The 17,294-nt window shown below is 39.7% G+C and overlaps 1 protein-coding gene across 9 annotated transcripts in view; it reads left to right on the forward strand.

Moving 5' to 3' along the window:
• sbf1 (SET binding factor 1) overlaps positions 1–17,294 on the forward strand; it is a 61,430-nt gene that overhangs the window by 22,575 nt on the left and 21,561 nt on the right. For 4 of the 9 annotated variants that reach the window (XM_062443317.1, XM_062443319.1, XM_062443321.1 and 1 more), the window contains exons 3-11: positions 1,779–1,916; positions 2,688–2,816; positions 2,999–3,109; positions 4,503–4,580; positions 7,677–7,706; positions 10,001–10,106; positions 11,012–11,144; positions 11,534–11,642; positions 13,875–13,988. In XM_062443317.1, the coding sequence (XP_062299301.1) occupies positions 1,779–1,916; positions 2,688–2,816; positions 2,999–3,109; positions 4,503–4,580; positions 7,677–7,706; positions 10,001–10,106; positions 11,012–11,144; positions 11,534–11,642; positions 13,875–13,988 (948 nt within the window). The remainder of the gene's footprint in view (positions 1–1,778; positions 1,917–2,687; positions 2,817–2,998; positions 3,110–4,502; positions 4,581–7,676; positions 7,707–10,000; positions 10,107–11,011; positions 11,145–11,533; positions 11,643–13,874; positions 13,989–17,294) is intronic. The other 5 variants (XM_062443323.1, XM_062443326.1, XM_062443318.1 and 2 more) reach the window with 4 other exon arrangements.

A 17,294-nucleotide genomic window follows, 5' to 3' on the forward strand; every position in this document is an offset into this window, starting at 1 on the left:
AACAGAACAGAGTGTCAGAGTTACTACGTGGGTGGGGCTCAGCTACTACACACACACACACACACACACACACACACACCATACTGGACACAGTGAAAGTATAGTATTACTCAAGACGATGACAACTTGATGTTTGTTGCTGTAAGAGCAATAAAATAGCTACAGATCACAAGTGGTGGCGTCCTCATGATTCGATTCGATTCCATTACCATTCACCCGTCAACGATCTGATGGGATTCTACTATGCATCATGATGCGTGTCAAAGTATTTCAATGTATATTACTGCATGGCTAATATTTCATGAATGAATAGGAACTTAAATATCTAAATTTCAACATAGATTCAAGATTCAGAATGAAATGAAATAATTAATAAATAAAAAAATAAAAAATAATTAATAACTAACGTGTAGTAAATCAATTATCTATTATCTATCTATTATGCAGTCTATTTTCCACACCCCCATCAACAGGCATAGTAGAAAAGTGATATTTTTAAACTTTTTTCTCCTCAGTCTCCCCGTCACACAGCCGCAGCGAGCTGATGAAGCTAATAGTGTATTGTAATGAACAAAGGTGTCTGTATGGAGGCTTTATCTCAGTTTGCCACACATCATAAACTGTGGCACATTCTTGTAAACTGAAGCTATTTGCTGAGCCGGCAGCCCCCTCCTCTCTGTTAGCAGCCATACCTGCAGTCAGTGAGGGAGGGACTGATAGACACTGATGTTATTATAAAATAATTAATCAAAAAAAAAAACAATTTTCAGGTAATGAAAAAGAAGCAGTGTGAGTATTGATAAGATAAAGATACAAATGAGTCTATCAGTCAGATTTGCTGGTAGCTCAGATATCCTGCAGTCCTTTCATTTCATTTCAATGCAGCTTTCTGTGTGGTGAAATTTGGTCGTCTGTGTTTGTTGTAGATTCTGTTCACACCCTCCAGACTTAAATTATTTTTAGATATAAGAAAACATGTTTTTACTGAACCAGTCATTGAGAAAACCTTTGTGTTTTTTTTGGCCCAATTTAACCCTGATATGAAACAGAGTGAATCACAAGGCTGTCTGTGACGTTTCTGGAAGAACTGATGATGGTGAAAATGAACCAGAGTGGAAGGTCTGGTGCGTCCTTGGTCAGTTCAGTGAATTAAAGAAAATAAAAAGATATATCTTTAATCAGCGTGGATTCACGAAGCGATCGGCTGATTAAAAAGCGTATCCGACTCTCCGAACAAGACATGAAACACACTAAACTAAAATAGCTTCATAAACAGTTTCGGTATGAATTGACTTAAGATAAAAGCAGCCAGTAAACGGCATGTGTAATATGTTTACACACACCAGTCACACGACGACTTCAGACCATTTAGTCAGCGAAGCAGCTTTATGAATTGTGACGGGAACATAATAAAAGTGTGCAAATATTGACTCTCTGTTGTTTGCTCACCTGAGTCAAACACATTAACATTCCACGTTTCACCAGCAAATATTTAAGTTATATACTGTAATAAACCCTCTACAATGTGTATAATATGTCATCTATTCACATCATTCAGTAAGTGCTGTGTTGTTGTTGTCATATTGTTATAATGACATCAGATGGAAAGTTTTTAAGACAGGTTTTATGGCGTATATGACAGCCAAGCCCTTTCTGAGTCACTGTGTGTGTGTCTTGGTATGCACCCTCATTTCTCTCTTTTTTTTTTCTTCTCTTTTATTTGTTTTTGTTCCTTGCCATCACCATCTGATGCCTCTTCCTCCTCCCTCCCTCTCTAGTTCTGCCAGCCCAACGGTTGGCAGCTGGTTCCCGAGCGGCAGCCCGCCTCCTTCTTCGTAGCGGTTTTGACTGACATCAACTCGGAGCGTCACTACAGTGCCTGCTTCACCTTCTGGGAGGGTCTGGACAACTCGCAGGTGAGGTTAACCCATCAGCTGTTCAGCGGGTTGGTGGCGCAGCAGCGATGACATCATCCCTCACTGGTTTCTCATAACGGATGCACGACCGTGTAGCTGCGTGGCTTGTTTTGCATACTGGCAACATTTTGAACTGTGACACCTAAGGGCCCTAAAATACCTTTTTGCCTTACACAATTCAAAAGAAACAACTATAAAACTGTATAAAACAACCATAGCTGAGTATGTTTTATCATTTTAGGAAGAGTAAAAGTATATTTCACTGCTTTTAACAGTCAAATCAACATGCTGTTCTGTCTGATTCATACATGCAATAGCCAAACTTAGCCCACTTGAAGGGGAACTCCACCAATTTTACACATATAACTGTCAGCATGTGTTTGGGGATGATGTCATCCGTCAGCGTTTAATGTGGCTGAAGACTACACGTTAGAAAAGTTCTTTTTAAAGTCTGGGTGTGTGGAGTTAGGAAGAAGAGCAGTACGGAGACGTCTGTAGTCTGCTCCTCATCTCTGCTGCAGGGTAACAGCTGCAGGATGCATTAGCTGCGATTAGAATAACACACCTGAATCTCCAACTGAATTACTGGCCTTTGAAATGCATTGTGGTTACTGTAGGCAGTTACAGGGAAGAGGAATGTGAGGAATAAAAAAGAGAAAAAACTACTGTGCATCTTCAGTTATGAATACTGTATGTAAAGCAGGCTTTTCATTTGGAGAGTTGATCTAAACCCGACGTGGTTTCTGCAGTAATTTGTGTCCTTGTCCTCAGCTGCAGAAGGCGGAGGCCAGCGAGGTGGATGAAGCCGACGAGGTGGTGGCCGTCGTCCAACCTGCTCAGGTTTTTGCCCCCAAGAGCCTGGTGCTGGTGTCCAAGCTGGACTATACCGAGGCGTTCAGGGTACGACACACAACCACAAATCCTAAATATTGTACTATTTCTTCATCCTGTATAATATAGTTTGCAATAACATGTTGTATTATCATATCACCATCCATCTTTTCTGAATGACTTTATTTAGTTGTAATAGTATACTGTTGGTTGACCTCTGACCTCTGTTTCCCTCCCTCTTGATTGAACAGAACTGTCTGGGTTTGATCTACACCGTCCATGTAGATAGCCTGCCTGTCCCCTTGGAAACTGTGATAGGAAACCTCCTCACGTGCGTCATCCCCATCGCCGGAGGCTCCCAGGTAATTGCTGACTGTCTGTGTGTTTATCACACAGGCTGCTGACCCCCACACCGAAGTCAAACATCATGATTTGAGCTGTCGGGAATGAGGATAAAGCGTGACACCGTTCTTCAGTGTGTTTCTTATGTGGTTGCAGCTCCTTTGCTCAGCAGCGCAGCTTGTTCAGACAGTTAGCATCTTAGAGCAGCAGAGCTTGGCGCAGCCTGCTAGCAGAGCACCTTGGATCAGCATGACCTGCCTCTGTGTTAGCCTGATACATCAGACATGAATCACCTGTGATGGAAGCGGTGCCCTTCATGCGTGTACGTGTGTAAAAGAGACTATAATGATAATTCAAATACAGAAGCGGCTGCTGCTTGCATGCACATCTCTCTGTGCATGTATGATTTGATCATTTCTGGATTACTATGTACAGACAGTCATGTGCTTGGAGTTGCTTTTACTGCACTGACAGCCAGTGTCATGTACAGCTCTTTTGACACTCACTGCACACTCTAACATTGACATGTCAGCATTATTTGATTCATCACTGATCATTCTCATTGTTATGAACTTACTGGTTGAAGTGAATGAGAACAGTTTGTGAAATGCAGCTCGTCTAAGCACAGATTCTTGACCCTTCTAAACCGAATCATTACATTTTGCAAGCAGTGTTCGTCATGGTAGAGAAACAACAATCTTCCCATTTATGTCCAAATAACACAAACAATTATGTTGGTGTTTTTTTTCTTTTAGCGTAACGTAACATGTTCGGGATGCAGACTCCGGCCTCAGCACGTAGGCCGAAGCTTTTCTGTCCACGTCTTTGTTCGCTCGTTGGATTAGTGAAATAACTCAATGAGTTACAGCAACAGTTTATTTCCTTCATGCTGCAGTTAGAAGACATTATTAAATAAATAATAACATAACAATAACATTGATAAAACCTCAATAATATGCAGCAAACTCAATTAGATGAAAAAAAAAAAAAGGTTCTTGTTCTTGGCAGTTTTTGGCATCTTGTTGCAGTTATACAAATGCATGTGCACGTGAACATGCACGTGCAGCATTGTGTGTAACTTGAGAGCATTTTTTGGTCATTTTAACCAGTTTGTTTTATTTTTTCAGCCATTTTTCACATTTTTTCAACTATTTTTTCATGGATTTTTTCCTTCGGAACATTTAACCACATTCTCTTTTTTAATCAGTTTTTAAAAAAATGCAAATAATCTAAACCAAACATCCCAATGACACATACTCACACCCATGGTGCACACACACTAATGTAAGTGTCTATTTTCCCTTTTCTCTGAATTCAGTTGAACCCCTCCCCGCTGTGGTTTTCCAGATGTTTTGTAACCCACATGTGTCATTTCTGTGCACCCTACTGTACACTGGTTCCTCTGTGTTACAGATAAATGAGTCCCCAGTTTGTAGTTTAGACAAGGTTCCTCAGGTGCTGGCCTGTGACTGGCTGCTGGCCTGTCTCCAGGTAACTTCCTCGTTTTCCGCAAGCTTCACCCAATCAACAACCCGCTCGATTTGTTCTATTGATTCTGTTAATCAAAAAAAAAAAAAAAAAAGCCCGGAGTTGTTTTTCTTTTCCTTTTTTTTTTTTTTAAAGGAATGTCATTTTCAAATCATGTGTGATTAATGGAGCTTTAACTATTTTTTAACCTGCTTTTTGTATATATATATATATATGTGTGTGTGTGTGTGTGTGTTTTGTGATCAAACTGTTTCCACAGGATCATGTTAAACATTTCAGCAATCAATTCATTTTTTCCTTCTCTTGCATTCATCATGATTTTATTTTATCTCAACTATCAATAGCCTTTATTATTTTCCAGTAATTTCCTCTTTTAAAACACACACACACACACACACACACACACACACACACACACACACACACACACACACACACACACACACACACACACACACACACACACACACACACACAATGGAGCCCGTTGCTATGCAGGTCCTAGTTCAGTTCCCGGCTGACCATATGGGATGGCAGATGGCCTTCTACCAGGAACGCGCCATCTGAATAGGAGAATCAGATCTAATCAGTATTAACACACACACACACATACACACACACACACACACACACACACACACACACACACACACACACACACACACACACACACACACACACTCACACTCACACACACATGAAAACAAACACTTATCGGTGCTCAGGTAACCTAAAGCGTCCACCCTTTTCCCCTCAATCAAACTGATAAATTCTGACCCAATCTTATCAGTGGCTTCATGATAGAGCTTCATATTACCTATAATGTTCCGTAATGTCAAATATAAGCTGAAAACACACACTTTTCACCCAATTTATCTCCCTTAAACTCTCTGTATTTACCCACACTGCTCATTAAGCCCCTTAGAAATGATTTGTACTCACTTCCCCAGTCTGGCACAAACATTCCTGTCCTGTCGAGTTTGAGGAGGACAGGCCACTTTAAAAAAGAGTAACACACGCTCACGCACACATTCCTGCGACCGTTTAATCACACAGGGGTTCCCATTTACTGAGATCACCCTCACAAAATGTCTGTCATTATCACGCAGTCTAGTGTGTGTTTGCAGCAACCTCAAAAACACACAACTCGAGCAGCGTGACACTGAAATCATCTCAGCTAAGTCACATTTTGGCACAGATAATACTTCAAGTTTCTACAAGGGGCTGTGTGTGAGTTGTATTATAAATATTTAAACATGTCAGTTACTAAAACCACTTGAACCCTGGTTAAGTGTCTCTCAAATGACCCAACAGGCATTTATTAGCTGTGAGAGAGACCACAAAGGTCAAATTAAATCCAATAAAAACCACACTATAAAAATCCATACTCAAAAAAATCATTTTTTTCTTTTCTTTTTCTTTTTTCTTTTTTTGACTTATATTTACATCCAATGTCTATACCAGCTATGTCCAAACTATTCCATAAAGGGTCATATGCCTGCAGGTTCTTGTTCCAACCAATCAAGAACACACAATTCCACCAATCAACCGTCTGAAGACTGAGATGAGTTAATTTAAATGAGTCAAGCCTGATGTGCTCCTGACTGGTTGGAATGAAAAGCTGCAGCCACATGAACCTTTATGGAATAGTTTGGACATTGCTGGTATAGACAGTCTGGTCTACACTGTGGCAGGCTGTCATGAATGTGGATACAGTGTCTGAAGACCTGCAGTCTAACCTCAGCATCCCTTTCTTCATATCAAACAAACTATATGTATGTATGTAAGAAACTGAGCAGTCATAGTTTCAGCTTGTGAAACAACTGAACACATATTTTACATGTCTCAACCATTAGGACGTTACAACACTCCACTTACTTATCTGAGTCGTTTACACAACTCTTAATGTGAAGTGAACTGCAGGCTGTTGGCCTAATGTGAGAAATACTGACTTTCAAAAACAGAATGGTGGCCTTTCACTTAACACAGAAGAGCGCATCTTCTCTGCTTAAAGACCCAACACAATGAATTCCTGCAATCTGTACATGACCCTGACCTCTGACTTATGTGTGTGTGTGTGTGTATGTGTGAGGTAACGACTTCCCCACTATTACTTTTCATATGGAACAAAGTCAAAAAGCTCATGTTTCCATCCGTTAGTGATGGAGCTGTTACAGGAATATATATATGTCTCTAAAATGAAAGCCTGTGTCCCAGTTGTTATGGAAACAGTTTGTCTTGCGGCCAAAGTCTCATTGAAGAGTCACACATTAGGTAATCTTGAGAAAAAACCCACTTAGGTCCAGTAGGTAGAGGTCACGTAGCCTGTGCAGGTTTTTCCCTCCACCGTCATTATTTTGGCAGCGTGCCTTTTATTTTGACGGGAAACACAGGGGAGAGGGAGAGACGGGTCCGGGTCGAACAGGTGCCTCTTCCCTTCTCTTCACCTCTCCTCTTATCAGTGGGATTGTGTCAGAGGGTTTGAGGTCAGAAGGTGATTTCAGGGTTTCGGTTTTAGTACCTGTTATGATTGTTCATAAGGTATTTAGGATGAAAACTTCCCCTCATCTGACCAGAATCGGTTGCAGTGTAATTTCAAAACTATGCAAGACAAAAGCAAAGTGTTCCTCTGTGGGATGTGTGTGTGTGTGTGTGTGTGTGTGTGAACTAGAATGAACTCACTAGAAAAAGTGAAGTTAAAGGACTCATAATGCATTCATTTAACAAATACGTGAAACAGTTTGAATCATGTCATAACGAAAGATGAACTTATCAGTATTTGTCACGTGTGTTTATTTAGAGTACAATGACATAATGGATCATTTAATGCTGCCTAATGATGGCTCTACTTTGATTTGCACGTTTATTTGTCATGTTTTTACTCAGCTTTCATCTCGCAGCTCATGTTTATTGTTTGTGCAGCTTCCTTGTGTTGCCATGCCGATACATTACTGTCATATTGTTGTCAAGTTTGGGCATTCCGTGCCCACACACGCACCTGTTGTTTCTAACCTGTGTCTTATCCTGCGGGATGTGTGTGTGTGTGTGTGTGTGTGTGTGTTTGTGTGCGCGTTTGTGTTTGCCGATGCTTGTGTACAGCCGGGCCAGGAGGAGAGAGAGGAGAGTTTGGTACGCCTACCTGACTTCATTCTCCCCCTTCACCACCAATCAGCGCTCAGCTTCAGCTTTCCTTTATCTCCACCCGTTTCCCCCTCTCAGCCGAGGAGAACCAATCAGAACGCTTCGATGCAGTCAATACGTGACCAACAACTGATCATTCATGTCACAAGATTAAAAGAAACATAACGAAGCTCTCAGCTTCTCCTTAGGACTCCTTTCATGTAACCGCTGTGGTTCTATAGAGGAAGTGAAATAGAAACGTCAAAATAAAATACAGATTCCACAGAATACTTTCAGATCAGTGTAGTGAGAGCAGCATTAGAGTTTGACCAATACTGGAGTTTTGGTGGTTGATACCAATATTATGGAGTAAAACAATTCCAATATCGATATATCAGCTGATATATACTTACAGAATATATACATGAATACACATTTTTTACAATGATCCATCAAATGTGGTTATCATTTTTGACTAAGATATGTATTCGAGACATGTTTTACAGTTTAGGAATAAAACTGGTATAAAGTGGCATCAGTAAACAAAAAGAGTAAACGTATGTATCAAGCTTGATTTAAGAAAAAGAATCAAATATTTATAAAATGCTGCCTGTATATAAAAATATTGACACATATAGGAGATCATATATAACAATATATTTGATATATTGGCGATAGACCGGGCTCTTAGCACCGTCAATTAAGATGCTGCTCATAGTACACACACATAGATTTAAGTAACACCATCAACTTCAAGTTCAAATCTACAACTGCACCATAAAATTGCAACACTCCTTTTTAAAATTTCAGTTTTTTAACATTAGAAAAAAGCACAAAGTTTGGAGCCCACACTGTTTGGAGCCTGCACAGAGTAATTCTACCTCTGTGCCTCATGAAAAGCCAGTTTGTGCTGAAACCACAGTCTCAGCACAGTAAAACAGAGCGTCATATTGTGCAACGAGTCCTCTGGTTTGTTTGTTTGCGTGTGTTTAGCACACTTATTATTCCAATTACAGCATGGCTTCTCGCCCGTGATCAAAACATCAGTATTGACTCTGTGCTGGTGCTAATGTGTCCACACCGCTCAATAAATAAGCAGGCTAGTGTGCTCCATGAGAGCCATGCAGTTATTAATACAATAATGCAGCTTTTTTATTATCATACTGGAAATGACAGAATGAATTGAACACATACCTGATTGGTCAGTTGTTGCATCACAGCATTGAATCCTTAACATCTCTTAGCGTGTATGGCTGCTGATGCTTAATGCTGCTGCTACTGTAGAAAGCATGAGATAACACACTCACACACACATTTACAGCCATTTTCAACACTTTACTTACACACATCGCAGATCTAATCACATTGATTAACATTACATACACACAACATAACATAACTACTAAGATCCTGCACATTTTTTCCTCCTTTCTAATCATCAGTACATAAAAATTGCACATTATCTGGATTGTTAAATCAGAAATCACACCCTCGAGGTTCATCTCATGCTAGAATGCTTAGTGGTATTGTATAATTGTGCGTGTGTGCGGGATTGATTTATATATTTTTTGCAGTGTAAAGCATCTCTGTCTCCACTCCCAGATACGCTGGTTATCCAAACCGCACACGAATCAATATTTATCGGCCCAGTTCTACAAAGTCAGTTTGCTTATCTGTAATCAGGGACATCATAATGAAGATAATCTCAGTGTGAGGGCTGTCCAAGTTTGACTCTTTTAACTTATTGGAAGTCACATCAGATAAGAGTCGCTGCTGTGTTAACTTTACCCCCCAGGACACGCTTCACGGCCCCTAAATGAATCATCCATACAGATTCAGCCTTGATTCCACTCGCGCTCACATCAGGCCGCAGCGGAAAAATCGCCCGCGCATGACACCTGCCATGTCGCTGGGATTTCTCTCATTGATACGGGTGTGTGGCAGCGCTGTGTTGTTTTTGCAGCGAGGCCGTTGGCATGGAGCCCTGCCCCCCCACCCCCCAAAGCTCCATTACCTCCCCCCCTGCCCCCCCACCCCCTTCCGATCAGCTGGAATGGCTTGTGTCTTCTTTGTCATGTACCTGCTAAGCTTCTGGGGATTTTTTCCATATCTCTGTCTCCGCTGCTGACTCACGCCGCTGATTCCGGACACGCACAGCTGTGATTAAACCACACTCCGTCTCAAACCCCCCCCCCTTCTCGGTCTTTCTGAGAAACCACATTTGTTGTTGTTCTTTGTATTTTTTCCTCACCTCGCTCCTCTCTCTTTCTCTCTCTCTCTCTTTCTCTTTCTTTTATCCGTAGCGGACAATTACATTAGGCGCAGGTGATCGGCAAGTTATCCAGACTCCCATGAATGACTCCCTACCCGTCAGCGGCAGCAGCGTGGCTCAGCTCTTCAGACAGCTCGGTACGCACGGCTGGAAAATGGGATTAATCTCACACCTGTCCTGTTTCAAAATGTTCCAGATGTTCCAGAGCTTAGGGATTTTGTCCAAGCTGCATCTAAAATGACACTCTATCTACTGCTCATTTAACAATGGAAAAAAAAAGATGATAAATAAGTGATAATCTTTAAAAAAAAAAAAATCAATTTACTTTTCACTATTGATTGTTTATTATATTATTAACCTTTATTTTACCTCGAAAGACCATTAAGGAGGAATCCTCATTTACAATGGTGTCGAGAAACATTAACAGCAACACAACAACACACATAACAATATTAGGTAAAAGAAAAGAAAATAAATAAATAAAAGAAAATATTAGGCAAAACTAAATAATATAAAATAAAAGTTAAATATATTTATATATGTGGTGTAGGGCAGGGGTGTCAAACTCATTTTAGTTCAAATTGATCTTAAGTGGGCCTGACTATTAAAACCATTGCACAATAACCTACAATAATATATAATATATATAGTATAATGTTACTATAATAAACCATGTACTTACTGTTAAAAATGAGAGCAATTTCAACAATATTATGTCTCATATTTTTTAAATTAATTTGCACAGAAACTGCTGATTGAAAACATTTTGCACAGTGATCAATATATGAATGTGTTAAATATGAACACAATATGAAAATAAAAAAAATATGCGAGAAAAAGTTTATTAAAAGTTTGTTTCATATGGTTTTAGAGTTACTAACCAGTAAAAGATAAAGTAAGACATCTAGCAAAAACCCCCAATATGTCATTTCTGTGTTACAGGGATTATAACTGTAACAGGATGACAGGCTGTAGAGTATGATATATGAATGTCTCTGTGTTGGATCCCTGGTGATGATGTGTCTGTGCTCTCTCTCCTCAGGTATAATCAATGTGCTGTATCTGTTCTGCGCCGCTCTGACGGAACACAAGATCCTGTTCCTGTCCAGCAGCTACCAGCGACTAACAGACGCCTGCCGGGGGCTGCTGGCCATCATGTTCCCCCTCAAGTACAGGTGCGTTCCCACTCCTCACTCCTCTGTCTTTAGAGCCGTGTTGAATTTAATGTCATAAGGTCCCAGATGAAAGTTGACTTGCAGCCTGTCTGGGAAATGTGCAGTTTTTAATTTCTATTTAGTGTTTTATTGTCTGAGTAACGAGATCCAGGAAAATGTTGAGCTCTGTAATTGGTGGTGATGCATTACGTAATCCAACGTGACGGTTTCCGAGAAAATAAAACCCTAAAAGACGTAACACACAGACAGCGAACTGTATTCAAAAACCAAAAACACTCTGCAAATATATACGTTGATGTATGAATAAGGTTTACAGAACAGGAAAACGGATCCAGCATGGCCGACACTTATCTGATGTGCTCCATCTCTTCCTGTTTACGTCTCCTCAGCTTCACATATGTCCCCATCCTGCCGGGGAAACTCCTGGAGGTCCTGAGCACCCCCACTCCCTTCATCATCGGTGTCAACTCATTCTTCCGCTCCGAGACGCAAGAACTGGTGGGTGTCGTCGATACCGCAAGAACTGATCCAGATTGATGCTTTTATTGTGAAGCAGTCGTAGGAAATGCGGCGTTTTATTAGCGGTGCTATTCTTCAGTAAGAAAAGGTTAAAACAAGACAATGAGGACTTATTTGGTGTTGTTTGGGTCAGTTTTAAACATTCCAGAGAGGATAGAAGAAGCAGAAAACAGCCACAGTGACGTGTTAAATGAAGAGCTGCAGATGACAGGCTCTTACACTCCTCCATTAACTTCTTTATTTTATTTTTTAACGTTGCCTTGCTGTGGAAAAACACTCCCACGTTGCCAGCATTACTTGGGTGGTAGCGGGTTATTCAGGGGTCAGGTCAGTACAATCACCTCACCACAGTCGAGGAACAGCCAGGAATTGTTAATAGCAGAGTATGATGGGAAGATGTGTGGTTTATTCCCAATGAGAACATGAATCAGACAGCAGGCGGTAATGCAGCCTGGAGCAGCAGAAAGTGCTGGGAGGAAATATACCAGCTCCACACAACCCATTATATCAATAATAAACAAACAAGTAGTAACATTAAAAAAAAAAACCAGCATGCACTAGCTGAGAGATAAAGTAGGAAAGAAATGTGTTAATGTGATGTAATAGAATCCTACTTAGTGTTAAAGGTTGAATATTAGAGCCTGACCAGTGATGGATTTTTAGGGCTGATACCAATACCATATTAGGGAGTAAAACATGTCTGACATCAATATATTGGTATGATATTTTACAGTTTAATAATACATTTGATTGTATAAAATGACATCAGTGCACTACAACAGTAAACTTCTATGGGAATTTAATAATTAGAATTAGCTATGAATAAAAAAACAAAACATGCGGAACAAACAAACAAAAAAAACATCTGAATATATTAAACTTGAATTAAGAAAAAGGGTCAAATGTACATAAAATGCTGCGTATATAACCTTAAAAAAACCCAAAAAAACATTGGCATGTATCGGACAACATATTCACCCATACCAGTATATCTGTGATAGGTCAATATCAGCTGACCAATATATCGGTCGGGCTCTAGAAGACACTGTTATATGCTGCATATGTTCTCTCTACTTGTGTCTGGCTTTAATTCCAATGAGGAGTATATGTCATGTAAACTCTCACTGACCCATTAAGCAACGGTTCGTCTATCTATTTTTTAATAATCTGCCATCTGGTCATTTTCTACCAGCTTACCTCTTCACATTGTTGCCAAGATCAATTACACCGACATACATGAGGATTATCAGCGTCTACATCTTACGATCAAAGCAAATAATGATCAGTTATCTTATGAAAGCCTGATGAGAGTGTAATGAGCAGAGCGTAGGGGACATCTGACCGCTGCAGGCCGCTCAGCGCACCGCCCTGACGGAGCCATTGTGTCACATAACAACGACGCGCAGTGTTTTTGTACAGCAGATCTCGATGTATGAGCGGCGGTCGGGGTCAGAGGTCACGTGTTGTTTTGTGGGCAGCCTTTCCTGCTGTCGGCGGTGAAATGTGAATTTCTATTATGTTGTTTGATAGCAAACGTCCTGTAATGAGCAGCTGCTGACAGAGACGACTTGTCTTTGTGTCTCTCTCATCTTTCACTCGCTGTAATCAGCTTGTTTATCACACTGTTGTTTTGTTATCAGAAGGCACAGAAGCAAAAATGAGAAGTGTATTTAATAGTGACTGATACTGGATTTTTGGGGTTGATACCGATATTCGGGAGTAGAAAAAATTCTGTTATCGATATATCAGCAGATAATCGTATATATATAGAATATGTACATAAAACACACATACTTTAAAATGTGATTATCAAACATTTGTGACAAAGATATGTAATGGAGGCATGATTATTTACAGTTTAGCTATAAACTTTATTATAATAGTAAACTTTACTGGCGATTTAATCATTTTAAACTATAAACTATAAATAATAAAACCCATAACACAATAAAAATATGTGTACATATATATTAAACTTGAATTAAGAAAAAGGATCAAACATTCATAAAATGCTCCCTTTATAACTTAAATATAAGTATATTGGCACTTCATTCATTTCATATAACATAAATGCGTATTCAGATACACCTGTGATTGGCTAATATTAGCCAATAATAATGGATGAACGATATATCGGCTTAATGATATATCGGTCAGGCTTTAGTATTTAATAGTGACTGATGAGGATTGTGTGTGTGTGTGTGTTTTCAGTTGGACGTGATCATCGCTGACCTGGACGGCGGCACAGTGACCATCCCAGAGTGCGTCCACATCTCCCTGCTGCCTGAACCGGTCCTCCAGCAGACCCAGACTGTGCTCTCCATGGTAAGAGCTGCAGTATAGAAAAAACCCCAAACACACACCCACAGTACAGTGTAGTGAGCACTGGGAAATCTCATTACCATCCTGTGGGTGGTTTCTATCAAGCAGTAAATTCCTCAGTAGTGCTTTATGGGTTGAGATGCCAGGAAGCTCTTTGAGGATTTTCTTTTTCCTTCTTATTTATTGCAATTCTTTTAGCTGGTTTCAGTGTTATTCATTTTTATGTCTGTTTCATTTTGTATGTGGTAGATGTTTTTCACCAATTATTTTGATAACTCAGTTTTTGAGTAGTTAAAAAGTTCTTAGGTTTCAGATATATTATACATATAAGATATATATATATATATATAGATTTCCTGGTTTCTTCAGTCTGCTATGAAAGTAAGCTGAATATATTTGGGTTGTGCACATTTCAGGAGGCATCTTAGGCTTTTGGGAACCAGGGATTCACATTTTTCAGTTTTCTGACATTTTATAGACCAAAACACTAACTTACTCAGTTGTAAACCTTGTATAACATTGTAATATAGATGTTAAGGAGCTGCTTTTACAGAGAAATGTGTCCAGGAGTAGCCTTTTAGTGTCTGTCACATTTTAAAAATACAGTCGTGGAATGCTGTTAAAATAAAGGTTGTAATTTCAATAAAAAAGCTTAAACCGAAGACGGAAACGCTGCTCATAGTGAGAACAGACTTCAGCTCGTACTTCTGTTACTAGCTGGGAACTTTTTGCATGTTTCCTGGACAAAATTCCACTTTTCATGCTTAGATTTAAACACATTTTTAAAAAAGTTTTTCATCTGATTATAATGTAAGAAACCAGTGTGCTTTATTCATCAGTTTGTGACAGGGCGTATGTTTGTACTACCTTGCACTGCAAGTGGATCAAACAGTTTTAGTTTCATTTGAGTCTTTTTATGTTTGTATTTAAGGTTTATTTTTGGCTCATTAACAACCATATCGCCTTCACACTCACAGTAAAGTGCATCCTATCAAGTGCTTCAAATTCTTCAAACAACACCAGCTCATATCAAGCCCTTCTCCACATCCCACAGCTTCAGCCCCTTTCTAGTATAACAGTACCAGCCTGTTCTGAGAAATGCTTTTTAATCTCTTTTAGGTGTGTAAACAAATGATTTCTCAGCTTCCTTATTCTCCCGTCTATACGACCGTACGGCTCTCATTTATCTCCTGCTTCCCTCTGGCGGCGCCGTTTGCTCCGTGTACTCGTTATGTTTTATAGTTTTATTTTTTATCAGTCGTCTCAGCTAGTACTATCTGGCGCTGGAGCTGGAAATTACCATCAGATTACTGGATTGAGATACGGAGAAATTGTTATGATTGCAGTCACGTGTAAAGCACAACAAGACTAGGATATAATCTAGTGTACAGCTGGACTGTTTGTGGACAGTGTGATGCAGAGATAACTTTTGTGTTTTGTTTACAGTGATACAGGTATTTAATCTGCTTGTTTGTTCATTTTTTTATTAGTAGAAAGATACAGACCATGTTTATGGTAGCGGCTGCACGCTTAACCCATAAAAGTCACCACCCCTGTTTAATCTGCTGTGTTTATACCATATTACATTATTCATTTAATCTGATGATTGTATCTTAATAAAGAAGACTAATGAGTTACCCGTGATAGACTCCAGCCAAAGGACAGTTTCCCCTCTGCTGGTTGTGCAGGGTTGGAGTTTCTACAGTTGTAAAAGTCAGTGAGGACGGAGGTCAGTATGTGTTTATTTTGGGAGAGGCTTGGAGTTGGCATCCGCTGTGTCTCAACTCAGACATGCAAAGTGTGTGTTTGGATGCTGCGGAGAGCCCAACATTTTGGAGGAGGTTCTTCCCACGGACTCTGCCTGTATTTTGGATTATTGTAAATGCAAGAAATGAATTGTTCCGTTTACTTCAGAATAGAAGCTAGAGATACCGTCTCTCTCTGCAGTCACTGTGTCATCTGCATAGAAAATGACTTTCTCATGCAAATCATTGTGGTATTAAAGTCACACTTTGACAAGGTTTGAAAAGAAAGTTCTCATCTTCCCAGCTTTTGCTCTCCATCCACACTGAGTCATCTTTTGTGACCATGGAAGATTCAATACTGCTAAATATATCAAATGTTTCATCAGATAGCGTGGGGAAGAAAAACACACCTTTTTTTTAACACACTAATCATGTAAAACACCTTCACTCCTCCCCATTCAAACGAGCTTTACATGAATACATTTTGAAAGTGTTGAAATTATTGGAATATTTATTAAATAACTGAAGTATTATCAGTTTCTACCATCAGGCTGTCATTATAAAGTCTCCTTTGGCAAAACAAAACACATACTGGAACTCCTTCACTCCCACTGCTATGGAATTTAAACATCAAATGAAACAATGAACTCCTCCATACCCATTATGCCACTTTATATGCACTCATTCCACGTATTATGTTCTACCCTGAGCTATTTATGCTGTATATTTTATTGTGAGTTTTGAATGCTGAGCCACGTCTAAGATGACGTTTTGAATCACCACAGGCTATATAGGCTGTAGCTGCTGCAGTAGTGGGCCAATCACACATCACATTAAATCAAATAACGCATGCTGTGATTGGCTACAAGTGAAACCATACAAATAGTCATTTTTTCTAGATCTGGGTACAAAAAGGATCAAATGCAGATATCATTGGATTGGAGAAATGTCAATACTACCTCTTATTAGGTTATTTAAAGGTACTTTAAAGGTGTTAAGTATTGATACACAGGCCTATAAAAGAAGACATTGAGGCATATTTCATTCTAATCTAAATGACCTCAAAAACGAGTGTTTACAGCAGTATTTAAAGAAAAAAGGAAGGAAAAAGTGTTAATGTGTTAAATCGTGACAGCAGCTTCTGCTCCTATAAGTGTGTCTGACAGTCCTCAAGCACTGAACCCTAACCCACTGACCACAGCACCTACTTAATGTCACTGCTCAAAATACATCTGACCGTCTTATAAAAACATTAGAATGCTTTTATTGTGAAATAAAGGAATCATTCCTCAGTGTTTATTAGTTTAGGGCTGCTTCTGGTTAACGGCTTCTAACCTGGAGACTCTTGTGCTCTGTTTTGGTAGAGAGAGAGAGAGAGAGAGAGAGAGAGAGAGAGAGAGAGAGAGAGAGGGACAAGCTGGAAAGTAGCCAGAGAGCGAGCGGTTCACTGGGTTATAGGTCTGTTTCCTCAGCCAACAACAGCTTTAACCAACACACATTTTTTATAAAGTGGGTGATCGTAGCTCCCAAGCGCTCAGGGTTCAACCTGCTTAGTACGACTAAC

This window comes from Scomber scombrus, chromosome 22, assembly GCF_963691925.1.
Source record: "Scomber scombrus chromosome 22, fScoSco1.1, whole genome shotgun sequence".
In the NCBI taxonomy this organism is placed as follows: Eukaryota; Metazoa; Chordata; class Actinopteri; order Scombriformes; family Scombridae; genus Scomber; species Scomber scombrus.